Source organism: Canis lupus, chromosome 35, assembly GCF_003254725.2.
Source record: "Canis lupus dingo isolate Sandy chromosome 35, ASM325472v2, whole genome shotgun sequence".
NCBI lineage: Eukaryota > Metazoa > Chordata > Mammalia > Carnivora > Canidae > Canis > Canis lupus.
This window is the reverse complement of record NC_064277.1, coordinates 10,698,456-10,714,541: the sequence shown is the minus strand read 5'-3', so window position 1 is coordinate 10,714,541 and position 16,086 is coordinate 10,698,456. Positions and strand designations below refer to the sequence as shown.

General features: G+C 36.6%; 1 protein-coding gene across 4 annotated transcripts in view; it reads right to left on the bottom strand.

Moving 5' to 3' along the window:
- Positions 1 to 16,086, bottom strand: part of SYCP2L (synaptonemal complex protein 2 like) — a 102,135-nt gene that overhangs the window by 52,407 nt on the left and 33,642 nt on the right. For all 4 annotated transcript variants that reach the window (XR_007408411.1, XM_025444539.3, XM_025444554.3 and 1 more), the window contains 4 exons: positions 15,449 to 15,488; positions 14,790 to 14,887; positions 13,800 to 13,857; positions 13,618 to 13,699 (listed from right to left, as the gene is read on the bottom strand). Coding sequence is in view for 3 of the 4 variants with exons in the window: in XM_025444539.3 (XP_025300324.2) it covers positions 13,618 to 13,699; positions 13,800 to 13,857; positions 14,790 to 14,887; positions 15,449 to 15,488 (278 nt within the window). In the remaining variant the exon portion in view is untranslated. The remainder of the gene's footprint in view (positions 1 to 13,617; positions 13,700 to 13,799; positions 13,858 to 14,789; positions 14,888 to 15,448; positions 15,489 to 16,086) is intronic.

Genomic DNA, 16,086 nt, shown 5'->3' with positions numbered 1-16,086 from the left:
AATGTGGTATGTCATTTACATTTTAATAAAAATTAAACAACTTGAAAGAATCAGGGAGCATTTACAGGAAAGAGAATTTTCACCTGCCGTGCAAATGTGACAGAAAACTTGTAACAAGCACTTTATGGGTGTGATCCTGTTATGTCCTCTCAACAACACTAGGAGAGGGATCCTGCTATTATCCCATATTACAGATGAAGACATCAAGGTCTGGAGTGATTAGTACTGTGTCCAAGGCTACACATAAACGCAAGATTTGACTCCAGGTACTTTTACCCAGGGACCCAAATTCTTAACAAGATGCTATAGTTGATATTTGCACATATATGGTCAGAATGGGCTAGAAAGTTGCCCTTGGGTTTGTGAAGAAATGAAAATGGTGTTAGATTTGTTTCCTTTAAGCTCTTATTTTCTTTTTATATTAACTCCCCCTGCATACATTTGGGTCAGTTATGATCTGTACCTGCTAACAGACTCTTATGATTGGCCCATTCATGGCCATCTTACATCAAAGAAACCTCTAATAAAGAGAAAATAAAAAGGAACCAATCAGAGATGAAGAATCCAACTGAAATTAAAATATACTATGTGGAATAGTAGACTAGAGAAAGCAGAATAGATCAGTGAAGGGCCTGGATGGCTCAGTCAGTTAAGCGTCTGCCTTTGGCTCAAATCATGATCTCAAGGTCCTAGGATTGAGCCCTGAGTTGGGCTTCCTTCTCAGTGGGGAGTCTCTTTCTTCCTCTCCCTTAAGCCCCTCTCCCCTGCTTGTGTGTGCTCACTCTCAATCTCTCTCTCAAATAAAATCTTTTTAAAAAGAGAACAGATTAGTGGACTGGAAGACAGAGTAATGGAAAGCAATCAAGCTGGCTAACAAAAAGAAAAATAAAAAGTGAGAATAGGTTAAGGGAACTTAGAGACATGATCAAGTTTAATAGCATTTGCATTATAGGGATCTCAGAAGGAAGAGAGAGAAAAGGGGGCAGAAAATTTATTTGAACAAATAATAGATGAAAAAATACTTCCCTGAGTTTAGGAAGGAAACAGACATCTAGATCCAAAAGGCACAGAGAAACACCAATAAAAACAGCCCAAGAAGGCCCACACCAAGATACAATAATTAAAGGGGATGGTTTAGGGGCACCTGGATGGCTCAGTTGACAGAGCATCCAACTCTTGGTTTCAGCTCAGGTCATGATTTATGAGTTGTGAGATCAAGCCCTGCCAACAGGCTCTGCACTCAGCAGGAAGTCTGCTTAAAGATTCTCTCCCTCTGTCCCGTCCCACCCCACCCCTCCCCTCCCTGCCCTCCCCTCCTTCTCTCTCTCTCTTGCCTTCTCTAATAAATCCAAACAAAACAAAAACCATGGAGAGGAAGTAAAAATTTAGTGCTTTTAAAATGCATTAAAACTTAAGTGGCCATGAACTTAATATAGACCACTATTTGCACAGGATGTTATATATAAACCTAATGGTACCTAAAATTAAAAACCTGTAATAGATATACTAAAAATAAAGAGAACGGAATCCAAGCATGTCACTAAAGAAAGCCATCAAACCACAAGAGAAGAAAGGAACACAAGAGAACTACAAAACGACCATAAAATAAGTAATGAAATGGCAATAAGTACATAATTATCAATAATTTGAATATAAGTGGACTAAATGCTTCCATTAAAAGACATAAGGTAATTGAATGGATAAAACACAATCTAGTCATATGTTGCCTATAAGAGACTCACTTCAGACCTAAAGACACATGCAGAATCAGAGAAAAGACAAAGAAACATCATGCAAATGGAAATGAAAACACAGCTAGGGTAGCAATACTCATTTCAGACAAATAGACTGTAAAACAGGCTATAACAAGGGACGATAAAGGACACTACTTGATGACAAAGGGAACAATCCAACAAGAAGATAAAATAATTATGAATACTTATATACTCAACATAGGAGCACTCAAATACACAAAGTAGCTTATAACAACCATAAAGGAAAACAACAACGGTAATTCAATAATAGTATAGGACTTTAACATACCACTAACATTAATGGGTAGATCAACCAGATAGAAAATCAACAAGGAAACAGTAGCTTTGAGTGACATACTGCAGCAGATCGAACTAACATATATATATATTCAGAACATTCTATCCTAAAACCGTAGATTGCACTTCTTTTCAAGTGCACATATTCTTGAGAATAGATCACATGTTAAGCCATAAAACAAGTCTCAACAAATTCAAAAAGGGTGAAATCATTATGCATCTTTTCCCACTACAATGATATGAAACTAGAAATCAATAACAAGAAAAAATCTGGAAAGAATATTAATACATGGAGGTTAAATAAAAACCCACTAGACAATGAATGCATCAACTGAAAAGTCAAAGGAAATTAAAAAAATACATGGAGGCAAATGAAAATTAAAACGCAACAGTCCAAAATCTTTAAGATGCAGAAAAAGCTGTCCAAGAGTGAAGATTATAGCAATACCTCAAAAAATAAGAAAAAATCTCAATCTAACCTTACACTATAAGAGCTAGTTAAAGATGAACATAGCCCAAAATCAACAAAAGGAAGGAAATAATAATTAGAGCAGAAATAAATGAAATAGAGACAGAAAAAAAAAAAACAATAGACAGATCAATGAAACCAGGAGCTGATTCTTTGAAAAGATCAACAAAATTGATGAACCTTTAGCCAGAACTCATCAAAAACAGAAAATAAAATAAAAAGAGAAACAGAATTCAAAAATCAAAAATAAATAACACTATAGAAATACAAAGGAGTATGAGAATATTATGAAAAATCATATGCCAACAAATTGGACGATGGATAACTTCCTAGAAACATATAACCTAAAACTGAATCAGGAAGAAATTGAAATTTGAACAGGCTGATTACTAACAATGAAATTAAACCAGTCGTATAAAAACAAAGCAAAACAAAACAAAAAAACAGTACCAACAAACAAAAGTCTGGGACCAGATGGCTTCATAGGTGAATTCTACAAACATTTAAAGTTCAGATAATACTGATTTTTCCCAAACTATTTCCAAAGATAAAGAGGAGTAAAAGATTCCAAATGCATGCCAGAAGTCAAATATTAGCCTGGTACCAAAGCCAGATAAAAACGAAAGACAATACAAAAAAGGAAAACTACAGGCCAATAGCTTTGATGAACATAGGTGTGAAAATCTTTAACAAAATATTAGCAAATTGAATCCAACAACACATTACAAAAAATCATTCACCATGATCAAGTGGGATTTATTCCAGGGCTGCGAGGGTGGTTCAATATTTACAAATGTTTACTAATATTTACAATATTTACAAATCAACATAATACATCACATTCCTTTCAGATAAAAACCATATGATCCTATCAACGGAATCAGAAAATGCATTTGATAAAATCCAATATCCATTCATGATCAAAATATTTAAGTAGGTTAGTAGGGAAAATACCTGAACATAATAAAGGCCACATATGAAAAGCCCACAACTAACATACTCAATGGTGAAAAACCAGGAACTTTTCCCAAAACCAGGAACAAGACAAGGATGTCCCTTCTCACCACGTCTATTCAATGTATTAATAGAAATCCTAGCCATGGCAATCAGACAAGAAATAAAAGATATCCAAATTGGTAGGGAAGAGTAAAACTTTTACTATTTACAGATGATATGTAGAAAACTTTAAAGACTAACAAAAAACTACTAGAACTGAGAAATGAATTCAGTAAGGTCACAGGATACAAAATTAATATACAAAAATTTGTTGTATTTCTATACACTAATAATGAAGTAGCAGAAAGATAACTTAAGAACCCCACTTATAACTGCAAAGAAAAAATATAATACCCAGGAATAAACTTAATCAAGGAGGTTAAAGACTTGTACTCTGAGAACTATAAAACAATGATGACAGAAACAAATGGAAAGGTATTCCAAGCTCATGGATTGGGAGAACCAATACTGTTAAGATGTCCATTACTACACCAAATAATCTATGGACTCAATGAAATCCCTATCAAAATACTAACAGCATCCTAAAATGCATATGAAAACACAAAAGACCCCAAATAGCCAAAGCTATTTTGAAAAAGAAGAACACTGGAGATATCACAATCCCAGACTTCAAGATATGCTACAAAGCAATAGTAATCAAAACAGTATGGTATTGACATACAAGTATAGATCTAGATCAAAGACAGAGAGTTCAAAAATAATCCCATGCTTTTGTGGTCAATTAATCTACAACAAAGAAGGCAAGAATATACAGTAGAAAAAGATGGTTTCTTAATAAATGATTTTGGGAAAACTGAACACCTATATGCAAAAGAATGAAACTTACACCATAAACAAAAATAAACCTGAAAGACATTGAAGACCTAAATGTGAGACCTGAAACTATAAAATTCTTAGAAGAAAACATAGGCAGTGCTTTGACATCAGCCATAGAAACATTTTTCTAGATATTTCTCTTAGGCAAAAGAAACAAAAGCAAAATTAAGCTATTGGGACTATATCAAAATAAAAAGCTTTTGCACAGTGACAGAAACCATTAGTAAAACAAAAAGGTAACATACTGAATGGGAGATATTTCCAAATGATGTTTCTAATAAGGGGTTAATATTTGAAATGTGTAAAGAACTTACACAACACCAAAAAACCCCAAATAATCTGATAAAAAAATTGGCAGAGGACCTGAATAGACATTTTTCCAAGGCAACATACAGATGACCAAAGGTCACATGAAAAGATGCTCAACATCATTCATCATCAGGTAAATGCAAATCAAAACCTTACGCTTGTCAGAATGACTAAAATGAAAAACACAAGAAACAATTGTTGGTGAGGATGTAGAGAGAAAGGAACCCTTCCAGCACTGCTGGCGGGAATTCAAACTGGTACAGTCACTGTAGAAAACAGTATGGAAGAAGTTCCTCAAAAAATTAAAAATAAAATTATTAAATGATCCAGAAATTCCACTACTGGGCACTTTGCCCAAAGAAAATGGAAATGCGAATTCTAAAAGATTTAGGTTTATTGCAGCATTATTTATAATAGCCAAATAATGGAAGTAACCCACATCCATCAGTAGACAAATGGATAAAAGAAGTTGTTGTATATATCTATACAACAGAATATTACCCGGCCATAAAAAAGAATAAAATCTTGCCATTTGCAACAAGATAGAGCTAGAGAGTATAATGCTAAATGAAATAATTCAGTCAGAGAAAGACAAATACCATATGATTTTATTCACCTGTGGAATTTAAGATACAAAGAAAAAAAAAAGATAACAGACTAGACTCTTAAATACAGAGAACAAATTGGTAGTTGCCAGAGGGGAGCTGAGTTGGAAGATGGGTGAAATAGGTAATGGAGATTAAGAGTACACTTATTGTGATGAATGCAGAGTAATGTATAGAATTGTTGAATTATATTGTAACACCTGGAACTAACAGTGTATGTTAATTACATTTGAATTAAAAAGTTCATGGATATCACTTCAGATTTCTCAGTGCAACTAACTTCTGAAATTACTACTTGTTAAATTTTGATATAATTTCAAATAAGAATACTCAATTTTCTCAAAAGGCTATGAAGGTCCTATTCTCCTTTCCTGTAACATACCTGTGGCAAGGTTGGATTTTCATTATGTACTTAATGACAACCTTAGAGTACCAAACTGAACACAGAAGCAGATATAAGAAACCAGCTGTTTCCTATTAAGCCAGATATGAAAGATATTTGAATATATGTAAATCAATACAAGTCTTCTCACTAAAATTTTAGTTCTTTTTCATAAAAGTGTTATTTATGTTGACATGCAATAGTTTCATTATCTCTATGAACTATATGAACTAATAAAGTATTTTTAAATATCACATTTAAAGATTTCCATATAGTCACAACATCAATATAACCCCCACATAAACAAGAGCTCTCTGGTTCCTCTAATTTTTTAAGAGTGTAAAAAAAATCTTGAAACAAAAAGTTTGAGAATTACAGCTTTAGTTGCTACCATATGCTAGGTACTCAAAAAATTCTGGATGAATATATTGAAACATTCTCTTTAATATTTCTTTCCTCCTACTCTTTCAGCAAACATCCCATAAAGCTTTTATAAGGGCTGATAAGTAATAGACTAGGGCTGGTGACATGAAGTCCCATTGACAGGAATACATATCTTGTCTGGGAAGGCTAAACTCTTTTCTTATTGTCACATCAATGATGAACTAGCAACAGCCATGGTTCACGGCTGGCCAGGTAACCTAGAACTCCTACGAACATCAACAAAGTTTTTTGTGTCAAAGCCTCAAACAGAAAAGAATATGTACACATAAGGATACTGATTGTAGTCTCACAACTGCTTTGCCAGGATTCTCCAAAGAAAGGGTCTTCTGCTTCCAAAATCCCATGTTAGCTAAGCATTGTCCTTGAGCCACAGGGAGCCTTTCTTCTATCAAGTGTAACAGAATCATTAAATATTTTTTGTTTCAGTTAGATGAAATTTTTGGTTAAAAAGAGAAAAAAAAAATCAGGGAGCACTTGCGATCAAGACCCTTGATCAAGTCCTGAGTCAGGTTCCTGCTCAGCAGGAAGTCTGCTTCTCCTCCTCCCTTTCCCTCTCTATGAGCACGTGCTCTCTCTCTCTCTCTCAATTAAATATAAATCTTTAAAGAATAAAAACATCAGCTTGCATTCTGAATGGTCACCTTTGAACCTGATATTCTAAATATCTCCCATTGTACTTTCAGAACTTACAGCCTGTTCCACCTGGTTCACTGTTCAACAGTGGCATCACCTGAAAACTAGGAAGTCACTAAATACCTGTCAGCAAAAATGTGGCTAACCCTGGTCATCACAGGAAATCTTCAGAAGAGCGTACACAGTAATAAGCATATCATATGTACTAATAACAATAGTAACAATAATAATAGCTAACATTTATTGCTGACTCCATATAGAGCAAACACTGTTCTAAGCCCTTCACAGGTCTTAATTCTTTTAATTATTTACAACCCCATGAAGGGTATTAATATTACTGTTTTGCAGATTTCCCTTATCAAATATAAGGTACCATTCACTGAACACTTACTAAAACCCAGGCACTATGCTAAATATATAAAGCCTCTCATTTAATTGTTCCACTTTACAGATGAGAAAACTGAATTCACAAGTGTTAAGTAATGTGTGGTTAGTAAGTGGCTGGAACACAAATCAAATCATTTACGTGATTCTCAGGCCTCCTTTGGACTCTTGTAATTGCAATTACACCACTGACTTTCCTGGGCCTCTGGCTTGCAGATGGCAGATGTAGGACTTCTCAACTTTCACAATTATGTGAGCTAATTCCCCATAATAATTCTCTTCCTATATATTCATCATATTGGTTCCATTTCCTTGGAGAGCCCTGACTAATAGAAGTACCAATCATGCATATAAGACTACCTGAGGCTGGGAAAAGAACAATTTCAAAGAAAGACAACAAAACAATCCCCAGAACTCAAGGGACTGGGAATAGTTTGTGTTTTTATTAGTCATGGAGAAACCTTTTAACTCATGGAGCATTAGGTATAGTATTCACAAGAATATTGCATCAGTGGTGGGGAAAAATTATCCCTAAATTAAAGCCTGCTTTATTCTCACCTAACAAGGCTTACAAGTAAACCTCAAAAGGATCATTTGGCTTTACAACACTTAAGCCACATCCCAGAACAAAGTACAAGGAATTTACTGGAATACACAAATATCCAATTACTAACCAGATAGAAACTCACCAATTTTATTGTCAAAACTTACTAGGCATGCAAAAAAGCAGAAAAACATGCATCATGAAAAGGAAAAACCAACCGATTGAAATAAAAAAAATGTCACAAGAGATAGAACTAACAGACAAGTATATTAAAACAGTTATGATAACTGTATTCCATACAGTGAAGAAGGTTGAGGATAGCTTGAAGATGTTAAGGCATTAAAGATGAAAACTTCAAAAAGGACACTAGAAATGTCAATCTCAGAAGTGGCAAGTACACTATTAGGATTAAGAACAGTTGGAAACTGTAGAAGAAAAAATTGGTAAACTCGAAGATATGACAGTAAAAATTATCTAAAACAGGAAAAAATCTGTTATACACATACAATATACGTATAATTGGAAACTTCAGGAGGGAAAGACTAATAAATCTTTGAAGAAATAGTGGCTGAAATTTTCTCTTTAAAATTTTTAAAAAATATTTTATATATATAGAGAGAGAATGCATGCATGCACACAAGCAGAGGGAGCAGCAGCAGGAATCGGAAAGCAGGCTCCCTGCTGAGCAGGGTGTCCAATGTGGGAGCTGATCCCAGGACCCTGGGATCATGATCTAAGCCAAAAGGCAGATGTTTAGCCTACTGAGACACCCAGGCAATCCTCAAATTTTCCACATTTAATAAAATCTAAAAAACCAACATTTCTAAGAAGTTCAACAACCCCTAAGCTCAAAAAAAAAAAAAAAAAAAGCCAAAACTATATCAAGTCTCATTACAATCAAATTGCTTAAAATTATTAACAAAAACAAAGTCTGAGAAGCACTCTTAAGGAAAAAAGTCACCTTACATATAAGGGAACAAATATAAGAAATAGACTTCTCAGGGCACCTGGATAGCTCTGTGGTTGAACATCTGCCTTTGGCTCAGGTCGTGATTCCAGGGTCCTGGGATATGGTCCCAGGTTCCCTGCAGGGAGCCTGCTTCTCCCTCTGTATGTCTCTGCCTCTCTATGTGTCTCTTATGAATAAATAAATAAAATCCTTAAAGAAAACCAAACTTATCATTAGAAATAATTAAGTGAGAAGTCAATGAAGCAAGATCTTTAAATTAATGGGGGGTGGGGGGGAGGACCTGTTAGCCCAGAACTCTATACCCAGTGAAAACAGCTTTCAAAAAGTTGAAACAGACTTTATCAGATATGTAAAAGTTGTAAGAATTAATCACCAAGAAATCTTCACAGAATATTAAATCTTTCATGCAAAGCAAAATGATAGCAGATGAAAATTTCTATCTGTACAAAGGATAGGGCAGTAGAAATGGTAAATATGTGGTAAGGCAATGTAAGGTTTGTTATTTCTAAAGTGTTTTAAAATTATAATTATTTTAAAAAGCAATAATAAAATTAGAGGTTAACAAAAAATGTAAAAGTAAATTGTATGGTAAAAGTAGCAAAAACTTGGAGTTGTGTTTAAGGGCTTATGTGTAAAGCAATACAATGCTATCTGAAGGTCAAGGATGGTAAGTTAAACATATATATATATATATATATATATATACACACACACACACACACACACATATACATATTATTATGCTAAGTGAAATAAGTCAAAGACAAATACTATTTGATTTTACTTATATGTGGAGTTTTTAAAAGCCCAACATAAAACTGCAACACAAGTGTCCATTGATAGATGAATAAGGAAAATGTGGTGTATATGTACGTGCCACAGCATGTATACATGGTGTATACCTAAAGTATAAAGTTCGTATACTTTATGGTTGGAGTATTATTCAACCATTAAAAAAAACCCTGCCATTTGTAACAACATGGGTGGGCCTAGAGGGTACAATGCTAAGTGCAAGAAGTCAGAGAAACACAAATACCATATGATTTCACTCCTATGTTGAATTTAAGAAACAAGGAAGGACACCAAAAGCCAGACTCTTAAATATAAAGAACTGGTGGTTGGCAGAAGGGAGGGAGGTGGGGAGATAAATGCAATAGATAAAGGTGACTAAGAAAACACTTATTTTGATGAGCACTAAGAAATGTATAGAATTGTTGAATCATTATATCGTATTCCTGAACCTAACATGACACTGTATAGTAATTGTATTTCAAAAAAACACCACCAAATTCATAGGGAAAGACATCAGTTTTGTGGTTACCAGAGGTGGAAGTTGGAAGGTGGTCGGGTAGAGGTGGTCAAAAGTGGATGAGACAAAGTGTGGGTGACAACACATCTGTTCACAGCGTGGTTTACTGAATATTTTATGCCCACTATTGAGACCTGAAAAGATTCCTTTTAACATGTAACTGTTGATGACAATATACCTGGTCACCCAAGAGCTCTGGTGGAGATGAACAGCAAGATGAATGTTGTTTCATGACTTCTAAGAGAATCCATTCTGCAGCCAATGGATCAAGGAGTCATTTTGACTTGATCGACTATAAGAATATGTTTCATAAGGCTATGGCTGTCATGGATATTGATTCCTCTGATGGATCTGGGAAAAGTCCATTGAAAAACTTCTATAAAGGATTCACCATTCACTAGATGCCAGTGAGAACATTCATGATTCATGGGAAGAGGCTAAAATAACAACATTAAGAGGAGTTTAGAAGAAATCGATTTCAACCCTCATGATGACTTTGAAGGGTTCAAGATTCTAGTGGAGAAGTAACTGCAGATGTGGTGGAAATAGCAAGAGGACTAGAAGTGGGGCTTGAATATGGGGCTGAACTTTTGGAATCTCATGACAAAACTTGAACAGATGAGGTGTGGCTTCTCATGGATGAGCAAAGAAAGTGGTTTTCCAAGATGGAATCTACTCATGTTGAAGATGTTATGAAGATTGTTGAGATGACAACAAAGGATTTAGAATATCACATAAACTTAATAATGCAGGCAGGGTTTGGGAGGATTGACTCAAACTTTGAGATAAGTTTTACTGGGAGTAAACTGCTACTAAAGAGCATCTCATGCTACAGAGAAATTGTTCATGAAAGGAAGTGTCGATTAATATGAAGACCTCATTTGTTGCCTTATCTGAAGAAATTGCCATGGTCACCCCAACTTCAGCAACCACCCCTCCGACCAGTCAGCAGCCATCAACATGGAGGCAAGAGCCTCTACCAACAAAAAGGTAATGACTCACTGAAAACTCAGTGAGAAATAGGTTATTGCTATATACACACACACACAGTGCACCTAACAGGATGCTACTGCATACTTAATAGATTACAGTAATAATGTAATCATAATCTCTGTATGCACTGGGAAGCCAAAAATTCATTTGACTTGCTTTATTGCAACATCCCCTTTATTGTGATGATCTGGAATTGAATTTGCAGTATCTCCAAGGCGGGCATGTACACGGTCCAGAAACAGACCGACATACATATGGTCAATTGATTTCTTCAAAGGTTCCAGGAAAATTCAATACAGGAAAAAATAGTTGTTGCAATAAATGATCTAAAATAATTGGACAGCCATATGAAAGAAAGAAAATTGAAGGGAGGGTGGGAAGAGAAAGAAGGAAAAAAAAAACCCTCAACCCTTACTTCACACAATATATAAAAATTAACATAAAATGGTCCATAACTGAAATAAGATCTAAAACTATAAAACTCCTAGAAGAAAATGTAGGGGAAAAAAGGAAATGTAGGGAAATTGATCATGAGTTTTGCCTGAGATTGCTTTCTTTCTTTCTTTCTTTCTTTTTTTTAAAGATTTTATTTATTCATTCATGAGAGAGAGAGAGGCAGAGACACAGGCAGAGGGAGAAGCAGACTTCCATGCAGGAGCCTGATGTGGGACTCGATCCCGGGACTCAAGGATCATGCCCCAGGCTGAAGGCAGGCGCTAAACCGCTGAGCCACCCAGGAATCCCATTGCCTAAGATTTCTTAAGCACATCACAAAAAAAAGTATAAAGTATAAACGAAAAAAGAAATCAATTGGAAACAAATCACTTGAGCTTAATAAAAATTAAGAACTTTTATTTTTTAAAGACACTGTTAAAATTAAACCAATGGGGATCCCTGGGTGGCGCAGCGGTTTGGCGCGGGCCTTTGGCCCAGGGCGCGATCCTGGAGACCCGGAATCGAATCCCACGTCGGGCTCCCGGTGCATGGAGCCTGCTTCTCCCTCTGCCTATGTCTCTGCCTCTCTCTCTCTCTGTGACTATCATAAATAAATAAAAAAATTAAACCAATGTTTTCTAGGGATACATCTTTGAGTAAGTTCTGTTGTCCTCATGTCCTTCTTTAGCAAATGGAGGTAAAAATACATTTCTTAGGGATATGGTGAAGATTGAGTAATATATGGAATTGAATGCATTTAGTAAAGGATATTAGGTGTCTAACAAAAATAAGCATGAAAGCAAAAAAAAAAAAAAAAAAGACAAAAATGGGGATCCCTGGGTGGCTCAGCAGTTTAGCACCTGCCTTTGGCCCAATGCCTGATCCTGGAGTCCCGGGATTGAGTCCCACATCAGGCTCCCTGCATGGAGCCTGCTTATCCCTCTGCCTGTGTCTCTGCCTGTCTCTCATGAATAAATAAATCTTAAAATAAATAAATAAATAATTAATTAATTAATAAAAAGTAAGCCACAGACAGGGAGAAAATACATGTAAAACATATCTAATAAAGGACTTGTGTGTAGAATAAAGAACACTTAAAGCAAATAATCCATTTTTAATAGTGAAAGATTTGAAGATGTAGAATGATATAAACACATGAGAGGATGCTCAACACCATTAGTCATTACAGAAATGCAAATAAAAACCACAACGAAATATCACTATACTTTCACTGGCATAGCTAAGATTAAAAAGACTAACATTAGCAAGTAGTAGTAAGAATGTGAGCAACTAGAACTCTCAACGACTGTTGGTGGGAATGTTAAATAATTTAACTACTTTAGAAAACCTTTTGGCAGTGTTTTTGTTTTGGGGGTTTGGGGGAAGTTAAATGTATACCAAGAATGATCCAGTCATTCCACTTCTATGTATTTACTCAAGAGAAAATATGCATCCATACCAAGACTTATACACGATCTCAAGTGCTTTACTTATAACAAAAAACTGGGAACTCAAATAGCCATTGACGGGTGAATGGATCAACAAGTTGTGGTATATCCATGAAGGAAGTATTTACTTGGCAATACAGAAGAATTAACTATTGATACACACAATATGGATAAATCTTAAAATAATTATGCTGAATGAACGAAGCTGGTAGAAAAAAGTGCATATACTTTTATTCCATTTATATCAGATTTTTTTTGACTGCAAACCCATCTATCGTGGCAAAAAGCAAATCCGTGATTCTAAGGGGCAGGTGGATGAGAGAAAAGGCAGGAGAAAAGGATTTCAAAGGGGCAAGAGCATCTTGGAGATGATAGAAATGTTCATTATCTCGACTGTGCTGATGGCCTAGGTGTAGACACATGTCAACACTCAAATTGCATGCTTTAACTATGTACATTTTATTCCAATTGTCTCCTTCAATAAAGCTATAAAAAATTACTTGTCCTATGACCTATTCTTCATAGGCCTCCACGGAAAAGCAGGAAATTAATGCCAGGTGATACATGTTTCCTGGTTGGGGAAAAATACATCACCCCACAGATCACTGGGGGTATAATGGTAGAGATCTACAGGTCAGGAGAACATCCCAGCACTGCTCAAATCATTCTACAGAAAACTGTATGCAATGTTCTCTCCTCATGTGGGGTGTGGCCAGATGCACAAAAGATGGAAAGTCCAGACATTTATACACTAACCAGTCATATTAATAGCAATCAACGTGGTTTATTAATTTTCAAAATTTCATACCTAGATTTGTCATTTAATTTAGGATTCGGACTTCTTACTGACAGTTCTTGTAAATCTGAAGAATGTTCATGTTCTGAAGTGACTTCCAGTCATGAAAATTAAAAACAAAAATTGTTGAGCTTCCCAAGTAAACATTTAAGTATACTACTCAAGTCTTACAATAGATTTTTTTAAAAGCTTACCTTGTTGTAAGTCATCCAGTATCAATTTTTCAGGTGAACTATCTGCTGTATTTGTTTGCTGTAGAAAAAAAAAATTATGGTGACTCTGAAGTCCCTCTTTTAAAATTCTTTTGGAATTATTTTCCACTTCCAAATAAAAGCATTTCAGCATTTCTGCCAAATACTAAGATACCAGGCTTTTTATTCATTAGAATTGGCTCCTCATGGCTGTTGGCTATTCCAAAAAAATTGATGTCTGTCCTCAGGAGATGATTTCTCAGCACCAAAAACACCATCATTCTGTATAAGTTCCATGTGATTAAGTAGAAGAAAGTGAGGACTTGTCTGAGGACCTGCATATGCCAAGCAGTATATCAGGATTCTTTCTTTCTTTCTTTTTTTATTTATTTATGATAGTCACACAGAGAGAGAGAGATAGGCAGAGACACAGGCAGAGGGAGAAGCAGGCTCCATGCACCGGGAGCCCGACGTGGGATTCGATCCCGAGTCTCCAGGATCGCGCCCTGGGCCAAAGGCAGGCGCCAAACCACTGCGCCACCCAGGGATCCCTATCAGGATTAAAAACAAAATGCACATATAGTATCTAAGAGGGCTACAATATGAACCAGCTATCACCCCCATTCTACAGATGAGAAGCCTCAGACCGAGTGATATTAATTTTCCCAAATTCCTATATCTAGTAAGTGAAAACCAGATCTGACTCCAAACATTAGATTCTTTTCCTTCTGTCTTGTTCTCCGGGATTCCAAGTGAGGGAATGAGGCAGAGCCAGCCAAGTCACACGTTCCATGGAAAAGCCAAGTTGTGTGAAAGAAGAGAACACATAAACTTGTCAGGCAAAAGTAATCTAAAGGAGATGATGGCCCAAAAAATGGAGAAATAGTTGGGCAGGGAAAAAAAAATAGACTATAAGCCAGGAGAGGTGGCGTCCACCTGCCAGCGTCCTGGTGGACACAGTTCAGAATCTTGTACCCAGCATCCCGTACTCACGACAGGCTCAGGCTGGTCATTTAAGGGGAGAGTTATTGGGCTGTGGTCATCTCCGGCACTCGTTAACTCCGCCAGCCTGGTGGAGTCCTCTGTTTGGTCTATACAATAGAGAAAAGAGCATTAACACTGGTAACAATAACCAGAACCACGGTGAACTCATTCTCCAATTGCTCTTCCTGGGACCACACGCTGCAAGTACATCACCATCTACTGATAAAAGCTGGTAATTACATCCTGCATCAAATCTCCCGTCCGAAATCTTTGGGCTCTTTGAGGAACAACTTTGGATGTCTCCTGATAGGTAAGGGATCTGTGCAGGGTCAGCTTTGTGGGTAGCCAGGCCCTTCCATGCCCTCATCTTCTGCCTCCAGCCACACCTATTATTTTTTTCTCCCTTGTCATTTCCAATTGATCCACAAGACAATGTACTGGGTAGAGAAAATGATTCTTGGCGGCCAGCAACTTCGTTCTCTAGATATAATGGTGTATTTATTACTCTTACAGGACCACAGGGTTTCAATGACCTCTTCCAAGTAAGATTTTAGCCCAGGACCCCGGGATCACGACCTGAGCCAAATCAACCACTGAGGCACCCAGGCGCCCCTCTGAATTCCCTTCAAAAACAATGATAAAACCTTACCAGAAAGTTTCCAGCTTACCAGAAAGTTCTGAGAAGCTTCTTGTCTGATGGGGCAATATCTGAAATACAAGCCAAGATCCGCATGACTTTGAAAAGGGTAAACTCTTAAAATTTTGGTTAAAGAAAACTTAACACTCAGAACATAGCAAACAAATTAGAAGTTAGTCTTCTGTTTGTCCTCCTTTGAAGGATAATGTTAGTGTTTCCACCTCTAACCCCCTTCCCTCCAGAACTAGCCCTGGCTGACCACCTCCCTGCTCTCACTCACTCCATCCTCCTGTCCTCACAGCCTCTCCTTCTGACCCAAGTCTGACCCCTTGTTAACTTCCAACTCTTGCTTCACTCTTAGACAACCCCACAGGAGGAGTCCACAGCGAGTTCCTTTCAACCCTACTCCTTCCTCACAAGGGCCTCACAGCCCCCCAGCTTATTCACATGCAAACCTCAATTCTACCCCCAAAACATTTTATTCATTTGGGGAGATGTGGAAAGGCATATTATTCTGATGGTTTTCATTGAGTAAAGGCAGATTTAGAGTGTTGAGGCAGGCAGGGAGGCTCAGGAGACAAGTTCAGCAAAATAAGGCCATTTTTGTTTTAGGCTGACGTCTTAACCTTAAGTCAGCATGTCATAAAGAGTCATAAGGTCTGACTCATG